The following is an 11,869-nucleotide window of genomic DNA, read 5'->3' on the forward strand; positions in this document are numbered from 1 at the left end:
TGTACCTCCTCAGGCAGCTGCAGCACTGAGCTGCCCTGGGCTGTGTCTTTCCCAGCAGTGAAAGGCAGCACAAAGCCCAGCCTGGGCACATCCTGTGGCAGTGTGAGTGGCAAACAGTGCCCTCCTCCCCAGAGGGTGCTCACCAGGGGACAGACAATGCACCACAGCCTTGAGATGGAGTCATCACTTCTGTTGCTCAAGCTAGCAAAATTCCCTTTGCTGTGTCAGTGTCCTGTGGGCATGAACAATAAACTGCAATTTGCATAATTTCAACAGTTTTCACACCAGTTGGGCTGTGTTTTGCTGCCTTTTACACACCCTGTAAGGTTTTTTGTTTTACTCGAACTCTCAGTTTATGAGATTCAAATTATTGTCTGTTGAGAGCAAACAGGAACCTCATTCTGCAGGGATGAGTAACATGAGTTCTGCAATCTGAGAAACTCAAGATTAAAAAAGGCAGAGAGATTTCCACTGGGGAGCTGATGGTGAATGGGTCACTTCCTGAACATTGGTGTTTCAGTTTTGTACTGAGTGAGGTGAGGGATGGTTCTTTTAGTGACAAGTGGAGAAAAGGCTGCACAATTCTTCAAGGTTTTTCTATAGTCAAGGATGTGTACAAATTTCCAATTAATTTAATTTCCCATTTTAGGCTCATAAGTATTCAAAAACCTTAATTAAATCAAAACAAGTTAGGAAAAAAAAAAAGAAAAATATTTTTCAAGGGTCAAGACCTGTTTACCTGCATGTAAAATAATAATGGTGGCTTGCTCCAAAACAGGTTTGCACCAGCTGGTCATGTACAGTTTGCCTTACACAGAAAGCTTTCAGCAACAGCTGTACTGCAGGAACCTCATTTCCCCCCTCAGGTTTGGTTTTTGATGAGTGCAAACTAAGGATTGTTCCTGCAGTCTGAGATCTCAGTGAGAACCAGGAGATAGGAGGCACATGGACCAGGGTGTGCAGTGGGAGCCTCCCTGATCCTTAGACAACTGACACCTTCATCACAAAAGGGAAAATTTTAATTTGTACCAGCAGAGATGATTTCACAAGTGAATGAATTTTTCCTCCAGTGTGCACCAGGATTTGCATCTGTTTTGTATTAAATAGGCTGTAAATGTTTATCACAAGATTGACTTAACATTGCATGTAGTAGCTGCTTGGAGTACTTCTAAATTTGAGTGCTGTAAATTAACTGTTTCCCATGACACTCCATTATTTAATTGGAGCAACTGATGTATTTCCACTGCTAAATGTATTTCCACTTTCCATTCCAGCAGCAGGCCTTGAAGAACTCTGAGGTGCAGGTCTGTAGAGCTGCTCCAGGGGGTGGTGGATGTTCCATGTGCACTCAGGGGGCAGCTTGAGGCCAACTCCTGCCATTGCCACCAAGAAATTAACTTGAAAATTTTAATATAAAACTTCTTCTGTCTCTTCTTCTGCCTGATAAGCTGCTTTAACATTGCTGCTGAAAGATGTGAGTTTACTACTGGAAAAAGGCAGTAAATGGTAGTTCTAAGATGCCACAATTATTTTGCAGAGGAAGAAAAACTCCAACACTAAGTTCTATAGTAGCAGTTGCTGTTCATTGCAGTTTAAATAGTGAGTTGTTCACACTTAGAAGCAAAAGCCAGATGGGTGAAGGCACACAGCATGAGTTAACTGTGATAAACAGCTTTGAAAATTCTGTGAGAACAGTATAACAAAAGTGCAAAAATACTAAAAATAATTAAAATTTCAAAATAAAAATTATCCTAGGAATACAAACATGTTTTCAAAAAAGTTTTTAAAGTGAAACTTGTATGAAATCTGAATCACTTGGCTCTCGTGCAGTCCAGATCATAACACTGAGCACACTTTCCGTTTCCTGTGGCCCTTGGCTTTCTTCATGGCACTCAGTGCAATGGTTGTGGCTTCTTTAAAAACATTTTCTATGTTCTCACGACATTTTGCTGAGCATTCCAGGTAAATTTGTGCATTAATCTCCTTGCAAGCTGCCTCACCCTGGAAAGAACAGAAAGGTAAGAAAAGATGTAATTTTGGTGATGAATGGAGGAAGGTGACTTGGGAAGAAAGGGAATTAATTTGTACATCTTTGCAATCTTGAAGAAAGCAGCTGCCTCTGAGTGCAGTGCTAGAGTGTGAGTGGCATTGGTAATAAACTGAAGCACTGTAAATAAACTTGGTGTTTTTCCACTCTGCTGAACCAAAGCCTGGCCTAAGAGTTCAGAGCATTAGAGACTCTTGAGATGCAGAGTCCTGATAGCACAAAAATATTCTCAGTATTGAATTTCTTTACACTAAATGCTGAGGTAGGTGTTTAAGTGAGGATAAGATGTCTTCATGGTGGTACTTTTTTCAGGCCTGACCTTAACTATTCTGTGCTGTCACCTTTAGTAATGAATGTCACATGCAAGGACAGAATCTGCACTGATGCCTTGCCTTGTTTTGCTGGTGCACATGCAGGAACCTTGACTTCTGCTCTGAAGCATCACAAAGGCTCAGCCAAAATCCTCATAAAAACAAAGGGGTGCCTGCATTTCTCAGCCATGCAATGGGAACATGCTTGAATCTGAAATATTTCCATGCAATGCTGGTTGTGTGGAATCACTACAGACAAAGCAGTGATTTCTTACTTGTGATCCTTTTATTGTCCCTGCAGAGCCAGCCCCCAGGTTTGACTTGTGGGCCTTTTACTGTGAATTCCATGTCTGCAACCCATGGCTCACAGACTCTGCAATTATTCATTGTAATCTCTGGGAGTGGGGTCACTTGGGCTTTTGTTGGAGGGGAGTGTATTTCTTCATATTTTAGCAGTTTGTCTCCTTCCAGTTGTTTGGAAGCTGCAGATACTGTTCAGATCCCCTGTGCCTGGCATGGGAAGCATCACCAAGGTGCCCAAGTTGCCATCAACTGTAAAAAACTGAGGTAGAGCATATTTCAGGGAGGAAAAACCAACTGAGAGGGCTCACACAGGAGACAAAGTTTGTGTAACATGTGAGTCCTTGAGTTTAACTGCATGAGGCCTCAGCGGACTGGCCAGAAGTGTCTGTTGCTTGCCTGGAACCTCTCATGTGAGGATGATGAAGGGATTTATTCATGAAAACAAGGGACAATCTGCAACTGTTCACAGTGACAGGCTGGGACCTCATCTTGCATGCAAGGGAGACAAACTAAAAGGCCCAGCATGGTTTTGTGGTGATGCAGTTGCAGTTTATTTTCCTGCTGTTTAGAAGAAGTGGTGATTCACTCAAGGTCACCGTGCACTTGACCCTGTTCCCTGGACGTGTGGCTCAGTCTGAAAGCTGCTGTTCTTGCTCTGAGGTGAGAGGAGAAGGATGGCTTTGTAGTTTAGAAAAAAGAAAAAGAAAAATTGGAGGACCAGAGCAGAAAGGTCTTGTGTGACATGGGACAAGCTGTTCCATCAACTGTTTCTCCTGTACCTAGGACAGCTATCCAGTGACATAACACTACTCATAAATCTAACTGCTTCATAATACTCAGAGATAATGATAATATGTAGTTTTCCTAAGATTACTTTAGAGACTACAAAGAACACTCTCTCGTGTCAGAGAAACCTTGCAGATGTTCTTGCTATTGGCCTTGAAAGGATTTATTTTTAAGTGGGACTTGCAAAACACATTTATTCCAGCACGGTCATACTGGAATGGGTTTCCTAACATCTCCAGTCTTTATCACAGTACTGATCAAAGCATCAGTGATGGCTGCAGTGTAGGCTAATAACAATTATGAAGGAAGTCCAGCAAACTTGTTAAGGCTTACAAACTTGTGACAGTAATAACCCAGCTGTGAAAGAAGAATGTCATTAGCATAGAAGGCAGATAGTTGTGTCCTTTAAAACTGCTCATATTTCTCTTTACTTTGGCACTAAAAATGGGTGGTGATTAGACCACTTCCAAAAACAACTTCCAGAAAGCTCTGTTAGTGCTGCCAACCATTTCTTGATCTGGATCACCTGATTTTGCAGTGTCTGTGATCACAGCTGTGAGGAGCAATGCCATGAGGTGCTTTATCTGCTGCCAGCAGTGTAGAAGCAGTGAGGTTTACCTGGTTGTAGGTGATGGGCTCCTGCCTGGCAGCCCTGAGGCGGCGCAGCTGCTCCTTGTCCTTGCGCAGGTCGGTCTTGCAGCCGATCAGCACCAGCGGGACGCCCCGGCAGAAGTGATTCACCTCAGGGTACCACTGCGGGCAGCAAAACAAAACTTTTACATCTAGTTTTTATTCTGTTGTTTGTTTCCTGGAATCAAAACAATACAGCCAAGCAGCATTTAATACAAGTTGCAATTTTAGAGTTTTGGAGTTAGTCTAGTGGGGGGGCTCAACATGCATTTATTTACATCCCAGAAATGTTTAAAAGTCCTACCCAAAGTCAGCTGCTTTATAAAAACATAGTGGCATCTGTGTCTATGCCAAAATGTTTATTTACCATCTGTCTAAATTCTGAGGAGCTCCTCTAAAGTCACATTTCAAAACAGAATTTGGACTGAGCCTTGCTTTGTTTTCCTGGTGCTATGTCCAAGAATGCTTTGGAATGTTACAAAATCCCAGCACAGAGAAGTAGTTGCTCTCATCTCTCCCCTGCAAATAAATACACACGTAATGGAAGTAGTCTTGCCTCTAATATGTGCAATGTTGGTTGCGTGACATTGCTGCAGATAAAGAAGTGATTTAATTGCTGGTGTTTGATCTTTTTAGTGAGAGTCAACCCCAGTTCTGAGCACTCAGGAGCCATGGAGAGGTGAGCCCAGGTCTAAGGTCTGTGCCCTGCAGCTCAGTGCAGGATGAGTGTTCTGGGCATCCACACACCCAGGGTACAGGACACTAAAAGCCCCAGCATTTCTAATCTGACATCTTGTCATATATCAGGCATGTGTAATTCATTTGGAAGCCTCTTACCTTGGCTGCTACATTATCATAGCTGGTGGGGTTCATGACATCGTAACAAATTAACACCACGTTGGTGTTCTGGTAGGAAAGGGGCCGCAGCCGGTCGTAGTCCTCCTGCCCTGAAACACACAGCATGGTTTGGGTGAAGAAATCTCTGTCCTGAGCAAGCAAACAATGGGGATGTGTACAGACACATTCTGGAGATCAATAACAATGGTACTATAATTTCATACTTGTAAAATTCCTTCCCTTGAGTACAGGGGATTCCACACTGACAAAAGGGATGGTTCAGAATACAGAACACATCCTTGGCAGGTTTTAATAAAAACCCTGCTTTGTCCACTTGCTGAGGGCTTAGAATCAGTTCTAAACACTGACTGCCAAGTTGGTGCTCAAAAATAAAGCCATCAAGAGGAATATGACAATTATTATTAAATATTTTCAGTTTGACAGTGGCAGTCCCCATAATCATTTGCACATGTGATGCTGTGAGGAGAAGAAACGCTGTATTTCCTAGACAGGAATGGTGAAGTAGAAACCTTAGTGGTAAACTTGCTTTTCCCAGCCTGGTGAGCTGAGAGGAAGCAGTGATTACACACAGGCTTGTACAAGGCATGCTGCAGCATGAGCCAGGCTTAACTGGCCTTTGAAGCAGGACTCCCCAGCAGATCTGAGGGAATTCTGCTGAATTCTGGAAAAGCAGGGGATTTGTCATACTTCTGATTAGGGATATTCTAGCACGTGATGTGACAAGAGGAAGCTGATTTGCTTCAGACCTGTACTCTTCCCCTTACAGTAATCACCGTGCCAGGGACTGAAGGTGTCTTGCTCTGAGAGATCAAGTTTGAGAAAGCAGTAATTCCCAGATACAGCTGGCAGCTCAGGCAAAAAACCCAATCTTTTTCATTTAATAAGGAAGAAAGCATGATTTAAACAGTCTTCAGAAGGTGTATTTGTCATCTGAATGCTGGAATCAGGCACGTGTCTGTGATGTACTAATTTCCACAAGGAGAACTGGGAATGCTGGTCCTTCCCATCATCACCACAATCCACAATCAGAGCAGAAACTGTTCTGCAGGGAAGTTCCACATCTCAAATCTTCATGTTGATATTTCAAATGAAGGAATGCAGAAAATGTCAGAGTGCCCCAGCTTTATAGCAATGATTCCTGCTCTCAGTCCAAAGTCACGTACTCATCACTTGCCAACATTTTTGTCTCCAGTCTGAAGAACTGCAGATACTAGAAGGCAAATAACACTACAATATTTTTCTCCCTTCCTTAATTTAAATGATTGGCTGAGATACATTTTATTCCAAGGCAATCCCTGCTGGATAAGCCATTACTCAGTTTGCCTGAGATGTCTGTCCAATGGGAATCTTGGACCTGGACCATTTTGTATCTGAGCTTCCACAACAGCCATGGGCTCTGTGGGGAGGTGCAGAACAAAGAGGGATTGATATCTCAGGGTTTAATCCAGAAATAATACACAATTGACAAAATTATGCATGTTGTATAAACATCCAGAGCAAAGATTGTACTGCTTACCTCTTATCCCTTCTTATTCTCCCAAACCATCTACTTGTTTGTAACCCATTTGCCATTTTTTTTGCTGAGATAATCCCCTAAATGCATTAAATACATCAGGTGCCAAATTTTTTTTCCTCCTAACTTCCTCTAGTGCTGTGTAAAGTTTTCCTTGTTAAAGTTCAGGCCTCTGAGTTTCTAACAACATAGCTTGTAAAATTAAAAGGTCCTGTGAATTGTTGTTGGCAATTGGTGAGGCAGACAGGGTTGTCCCTTAGGGAGAAACATGTTTATTTGCTTGGAATCTGAACAAACCTCTAAATTCACACTCTCCTGGATGGGATAACAGAAAAAGTGTCTTTAAATGTGACACAATATGTTGTATTGCAGGTCAAAAACTATAGCTATGCCCTGGTGAACTGCTCCTTCATCTTCAAATCCATTTGCAGTTATGGGTTTTAAAGCAAACAGTAAATGCATGAGAAAATGCTGTGTAAAACACAGCTCTGTGTGCATCTGGAATGTTGGATACAGAGTGCAGAACAGGGTGGGGTGCAGAGAGCAGAAGGGGAAGGTGAGATGGCAATTGCTTAACCTGTGTTACAGCTGGGTGGTTGCAGCACTCCCAGGGAAGGAGGGGGAAGCTGCTCTTTAGAAGCTCAGATGCAGCTCCTCAGCTGCTGAGGATGTAACAGGACCCAGATCAGGCTGTATCTAAACATAGACATCCCCCTCTCTGAAAACAATCCCTTTCACCCCCTGTCCTCAAGTGCTGCTGCTGAAATGCAAGAAAGGGCTTGGGAGACTTTTTTTCTCTGTAAAGCTGCTCAGTCTGTGGTCAGAGCTAATTTGGCAGAGATTTGGGTATTTTTTCTAAGAGTTTTAAAAAGGAGGAACAGAGGTGAACCTAAGCAGTAACTGAATGTCTATGCAAAGCCCTGTGTGCTTCCCCAAACACAGGTAGCTCTTTCCTTTCCCCATTTAACACAAAACATGCTGTGGAGGAGCTGGCCAAGTATCTGCCTGTGTGTGAGCACATCTGTGACCACTCTGTCTTCCTTGATTCATTGCACCAACAGAGACTTTGGGTTTTTTTAAAGAAAAAACTCCACCCAACTGAATTCACCTAAAATTTGCTAATTCTCCACCAAGCTCCCAGTCCTGCGTGCCTCTGGGAGATGCTGTGTAACCACATGGCTGCAGTCAGGCCCTGTGCTGGGGAGGGAGCTCTGCTGGTGGCTGAGGGTGAGCAGAAGTGAAACCACAGGTCTCAGTCTCATGTACATGTTCACATCTGTCTGCTCCTCCTCACCCCTCTGCCCATGCACCACCAAAGAAGTGCCAGCCTGTGAGCTGCTTGCCAGTTATGTTTTTTCCCTATTCAGTTTAAAACAAATTAGGAAATAGACATTCTTGGCAGGAAGAAAACTGATAGAAGAGGACACTTGGGGCAGGAGGAGGGGCACACATCAATTAAAAATTTAGGGTTTTGTCTTACTCAGGCATGATTTCCTGTCAAAATTATGAGAAATTATTCTCGCATTCAAGAATTCTGGCTTTTAAAATTTCTCTGAAGACCTTGTGCTTCTGTCATCAGAGACCTGAAAAACCTCTCTGGAGGCCTTGCATGTGCTTCCTGTCAGGCAGAGCAAGCACCCACAATGATGAGGCATTGCTTCCTCCCAGCCCAGCAGTGCTCTGCTCTCTGCTCTGAGAAACTGCTGCACCAGGAATTGAGCCTCTGTCTGAACTGCACCTCGGGCACCGACACTGCCCCCTTGGCATGGCAAAACCACAGAGTTCATTTACCTCCCAGTGCCTTTGCCTCTGCCAAGCACAGCTGGAAGTGGAAACTTTTCATTGAAAAAGCAGCTGCAAAGGCTGCTTGCAGACAGACAAGTGACGTTACAAAGCCTTTACACATTGCAAATGTGCACCACCAACTTCCTGCAACAGCAAGAAGTGTTTGAGGAGGAAGACACAGTAACACAGTACAAAATGCTCACCAAAAATTATTTTTCTGGTACATTTTAGGCTAATCCATTAAGTTAATTTGTTACCTAAATTCTTGTCAAGAAAAGAACATCTTATATTTCTTGTAATGTTTGTTTCTTAAGCTTTTTGTTTGCGTCCTCTTCCCTCAGTAAGTAGGACAAGATCAAATGTTTGAGCTACACAGGACGTGACAATACAAAGAATCTTTCCAACTTTGAACAGCCCATGGAGCTGAACCTGTCCTTTACCTTTCCATGATGCTGAAGTACACCCAGCTCTATTTACTGTTGCTCCAAGCAAGATCCTAAAAATACTCAACTCTTGGTGCTAGTCTAACTAAGGAACTGAACATCAGTTTTGTACCACTAAAAACAGGATGATATTAAAATGTGTACTCAAGTGAGTCCTTCCTCTAGCAAAACTTCCAGTCACAGAAAGAGGCTGAAAAGCTGCTTGAATTAGAGTTTGACAGAGTTTATCGATATGAAACATAAAACTATGTAAGCAGCTTTGAAACAGAACCAAAATTCAGGTTTCCCCCCCTCACAATGAAATGTCTTAATCCAGGTGACAATCTCCCTGCTTTCTTTCTTGCTGTGTCTTATGGAAAGCAGAAGAAATTTAACAGGAAGGGAGGAGACAAGTGTCAGCAGCCTCAAGAAACTTGTAGCCTTGTGGCCATGGTGCTGTTTTGGGAGGTGAAAAATGTTGGGTTTCGAGGTTCCCAGAAGAGAGAAGGAAAGCAATTGCTCTTTCACACCAACCATGGCAGCTCCACTTCCCAAAGTGTCCCACAAGGCACAAAATACACCCCACTGTTCTTCAGGGGAGCAGTGCTTTAGTCCAAATCAGTTTTTACAGCTGTGAATTCAATGTGGAGGGTACACACTAAGAGTTATATGCATAAACAGGGCAATTACAGGACATGTGGTAATGGTTTTAAACTATCAGATGGCAGATTTGCAATAGATATAAAGGAGAATTCTTTACACAGGCTGCCCAGAGAAGCTGTGGCTGCTCTATCCATGAAAACATCCAAGGTCAGCTTGGACAGGGCCCTGAGCAACCGGATCTAGTTAAAGATGTCCTTGTTCATTTTAAAGGTCCCTTCCCACCCAAGCTGCCGTGATGCTGCAGTGAGCCATGAGCTCAGTGAGCAGTGCCTGGGCTGCTGGGGGCTGCAGGGCTGGTGCAGAGCTGAGTTTTGAGACACAAGGAGCTGTGCAGCCCTGCCAGGCTCAGGAGAGCTCAGTGCTGCACTGCTGCACCTGCCCAGCCCGCTGCCACCTCTGGGGCCAGCCCCTGCTCCTCACAGCCTGCAACAGACTCCAAAGGCAAATGCAGGAATGCGTGGCATGGGGATTTTAAATGAGAGCTCAGAACTATGTGGCAGGTAAAAAATCCACACTGACAGCAAACAAATATAAAAATCATGAGCGCAGTGGCAGGTTCTTGGTGCCAACACCCTGCATTAAGGAAATTCCTCTTTGGTTGCTCACACCAGATTCCAATCCTTCTCTTTTCCTCTTAGACCCAAACTCTTGCCATCCAGTAAAAGGTATGTTATCCCAACTAAATGGACTTGGAACAGTAACACTGACCCAAGAAGACACATTGACAAATTGGGTGCTCAGGATCTTACTACACTGTAGTAAAAGTTAGCAGTGAAATTCACTTTTAGATTAAAAGCCTTTTAAATTATGTTTTCAGCTATCACTTGCAGTATACAAGAAGGTAAGTGTGTTTTATTACCATTAAAAATGACTGGACTGCATTTGGTTCTTATTTGTCTTGGTGTAAATTTGGAACAACTCCACAGGCTTGAACTGAAACAGATGATTTACACTGAGCTGAAACCCAGCACGTGTCAATTTTAGGGTTCATTTAGGAAAGCAGCTGGGTAACAGAGTCTGGGAACTTTGAGTGAAGTTGAACACAAACCATTTCACAAATTCTTCAAACGAACCTGAACAACTATCAGCATTTTCAAATAACTTTTACTGCCATGGCCTTTTGATTTTGAACACAAACCAGCCTTTTTCTCCTTCCCTATTCAATCACACATGGCAGCAGATTAAAATGTTTTCCTGGTTCATTGTATTATGCTTTGCATCTGGGAATTGGGTTTTAATACTTCCAGATATGGTTGCTATTTGATGTTTCTGAATTAATTAGGTTGTTAAGATAATGAATGAGTCGATGACCAGAACTGACATTAGACAATTAATTCCTTTTTTTCTGGAAGGCACGTTGATATGCAGCAGGTAGTGGTGGTTGGTTTGTTTGTACTTTCCTCTCTGGCAGTTTTACCTGCAATGCTATGGTTAAACTATGCTGGTAGAGAGGAAATTTGAAAACCCATCCAACTTTACAGTCTTCAAATATTGGGCTGATTTAAGCTGACACTGAGAAATCTGCTGGAACAGAAACTGGGGGTGCGTGCGCTCACAAGAGCAACACTTCACAATTTCTGCTTATTTGCCTGAAGTTACGAAAGGCTGGGCCGGGTTTGGGCTCAGTCCCAGGCCAATGTCCCCGAGTGCTGCCCTGGCAGTGGCCGCACAGGCGCTGCCCTCGCAGCAAAGTGGAGCCCCTTACCTGCGGTGTCGTACAGGTTCAGGGTGACCTCCTTCTTCCCCACCGTCACACTCGTCGTGTACTTCTCAAAAACAGAGGGCGCGTATTGCTGCAAAGGAGAAGGATCTCGATGATCTCAGAGGCCTTTTCCAACCTCAGTGGACTCAGCGATTGTGAGAAGCGGCGCTGGCGGGGCCCAAGCGCTGGGGCCGGCCCCGGCTGCGACTCCCAGCCCCGCAGGGGAGGCAGCCCCTCACCTCGGGGAAGGAGCCCTTGGCGTACACCATCAGCAGCGACGTCTTCCCGCAGCCTCCGTCGCCCACGATCACCACCTTCACCTCCTTCCTGCCCGACGGGGCGGCCGCGGGGCCGCGGGGCTGCTCCGCCGCGCCCTCGGGCACGGCCCCGTTGGCCGCGTCCATGGAGCGGGAGCGGAGCGGGCCCGCTGAGGGCGCAGCGCGGCCGGGACGCGGCTCCGCTCGCCCTGCGCGCCCGGGGCGGGCAGAGCCGCCCGCGCCCCGCCGGGGATTGGCCGCGCCGCCGCCTCAGGTGCCGCAGGGCCCCGCCCGGGCCCCCCCGGACACTGGGGGAGCCTCTCCCGGAGCCGCGGCCTCATCGGCGGCCCGCGGCCGCCCGCAGGCTGCGGCTGCTCGGGGTCACGGCGGGAAGGCCCCTCAGGGCCGCCGGGGCTGCTCCGCCCGCCCTCGAGGCTCCATCCCCCTCAGGCCGCCGGGCAGCCCTCGAGGCTCCATCCCCCGGGACCATCGGGCCGCGTCTCTTTGCCCTTCCAGCCACACACGCCATCCCCATTTATTTATTTATTCATTCCCGTTCCATTTGCTCCCACAGGGAGCCCGTCCAGTGCGG

The 11,869-nt window shown here is 45.4% G+C and overlaps 1 protein-coding gene across 1 annotated transcript; it reads right to left on the reverse strand.

Moving 5' to 3' along the window:
- Positions 1-547: 547 nt before the first annotated feature.
- Positions 548-11,424, reverse strand: RHOF (ras homolog family member F, filopodia associated). Its single transcript, XM_058037057.1, has 5 exons — positions 11,260-11,424; positions 11,024-11,111; positions 4,915-5,024; positions 4,066-4,200; positions 548-2,001 (listed from the first exon to the last, which is right to left on the reverse strand). Exons 1-5 carry the CDS (start codon positions 11,422-11,424, stop codon positions 1,837-1,839), a joined length of 663 nt encoding a protein of 220 aa, XP_057893040.1. The 3' UTR covers positions 548-1,836.
- Positions 11,425-11,869: the final 445 nt, after the last annotated feature.

This window comes from Melospiza georgiana, chromosome 18 (genome assembly GCF_028018845.1).
Source record: "Melospiza georgiana isolate bMelGeo1 chromosome 18, bMelGeo1.pri, whole genome shotgun sequence".
In the NCBI taxonomy this organism is placed as follows: Eukaryota; Metazoa; Chordata; class Aves; order Passeriformes; family Passerellidae; genus Melospiza; species Melospiza georgiana.

What these genes read in the sequence shown, in the direction of transcription:
- RHOF (XM_058037057.1), bottom strand. Translation starts at nt 11,424, where the DNA reads ATGGACGCGGCCAACGGGGCCGTGCCCGAGGGCGCGGCGGAGCAGCCC. An exon ending in CCAAGGGCTCCTTCCCCGAG is followed by an intron (nt 11,112 to 11,259) that starts GTGAGGGGCTGC and finishes TCTCCTTTGCAG; the next exon opens with CAATACGCGCCCTCTGTTTT. An exon ending in GAACCTGTACGACACCGCAG is followed by an intron (nt 5,025 to 11,023) that starts GTAAGGGGCTCC and finishes TGTGTGTTTCAG; the next exon opens with GGCAGGAGGACTACGACCGG.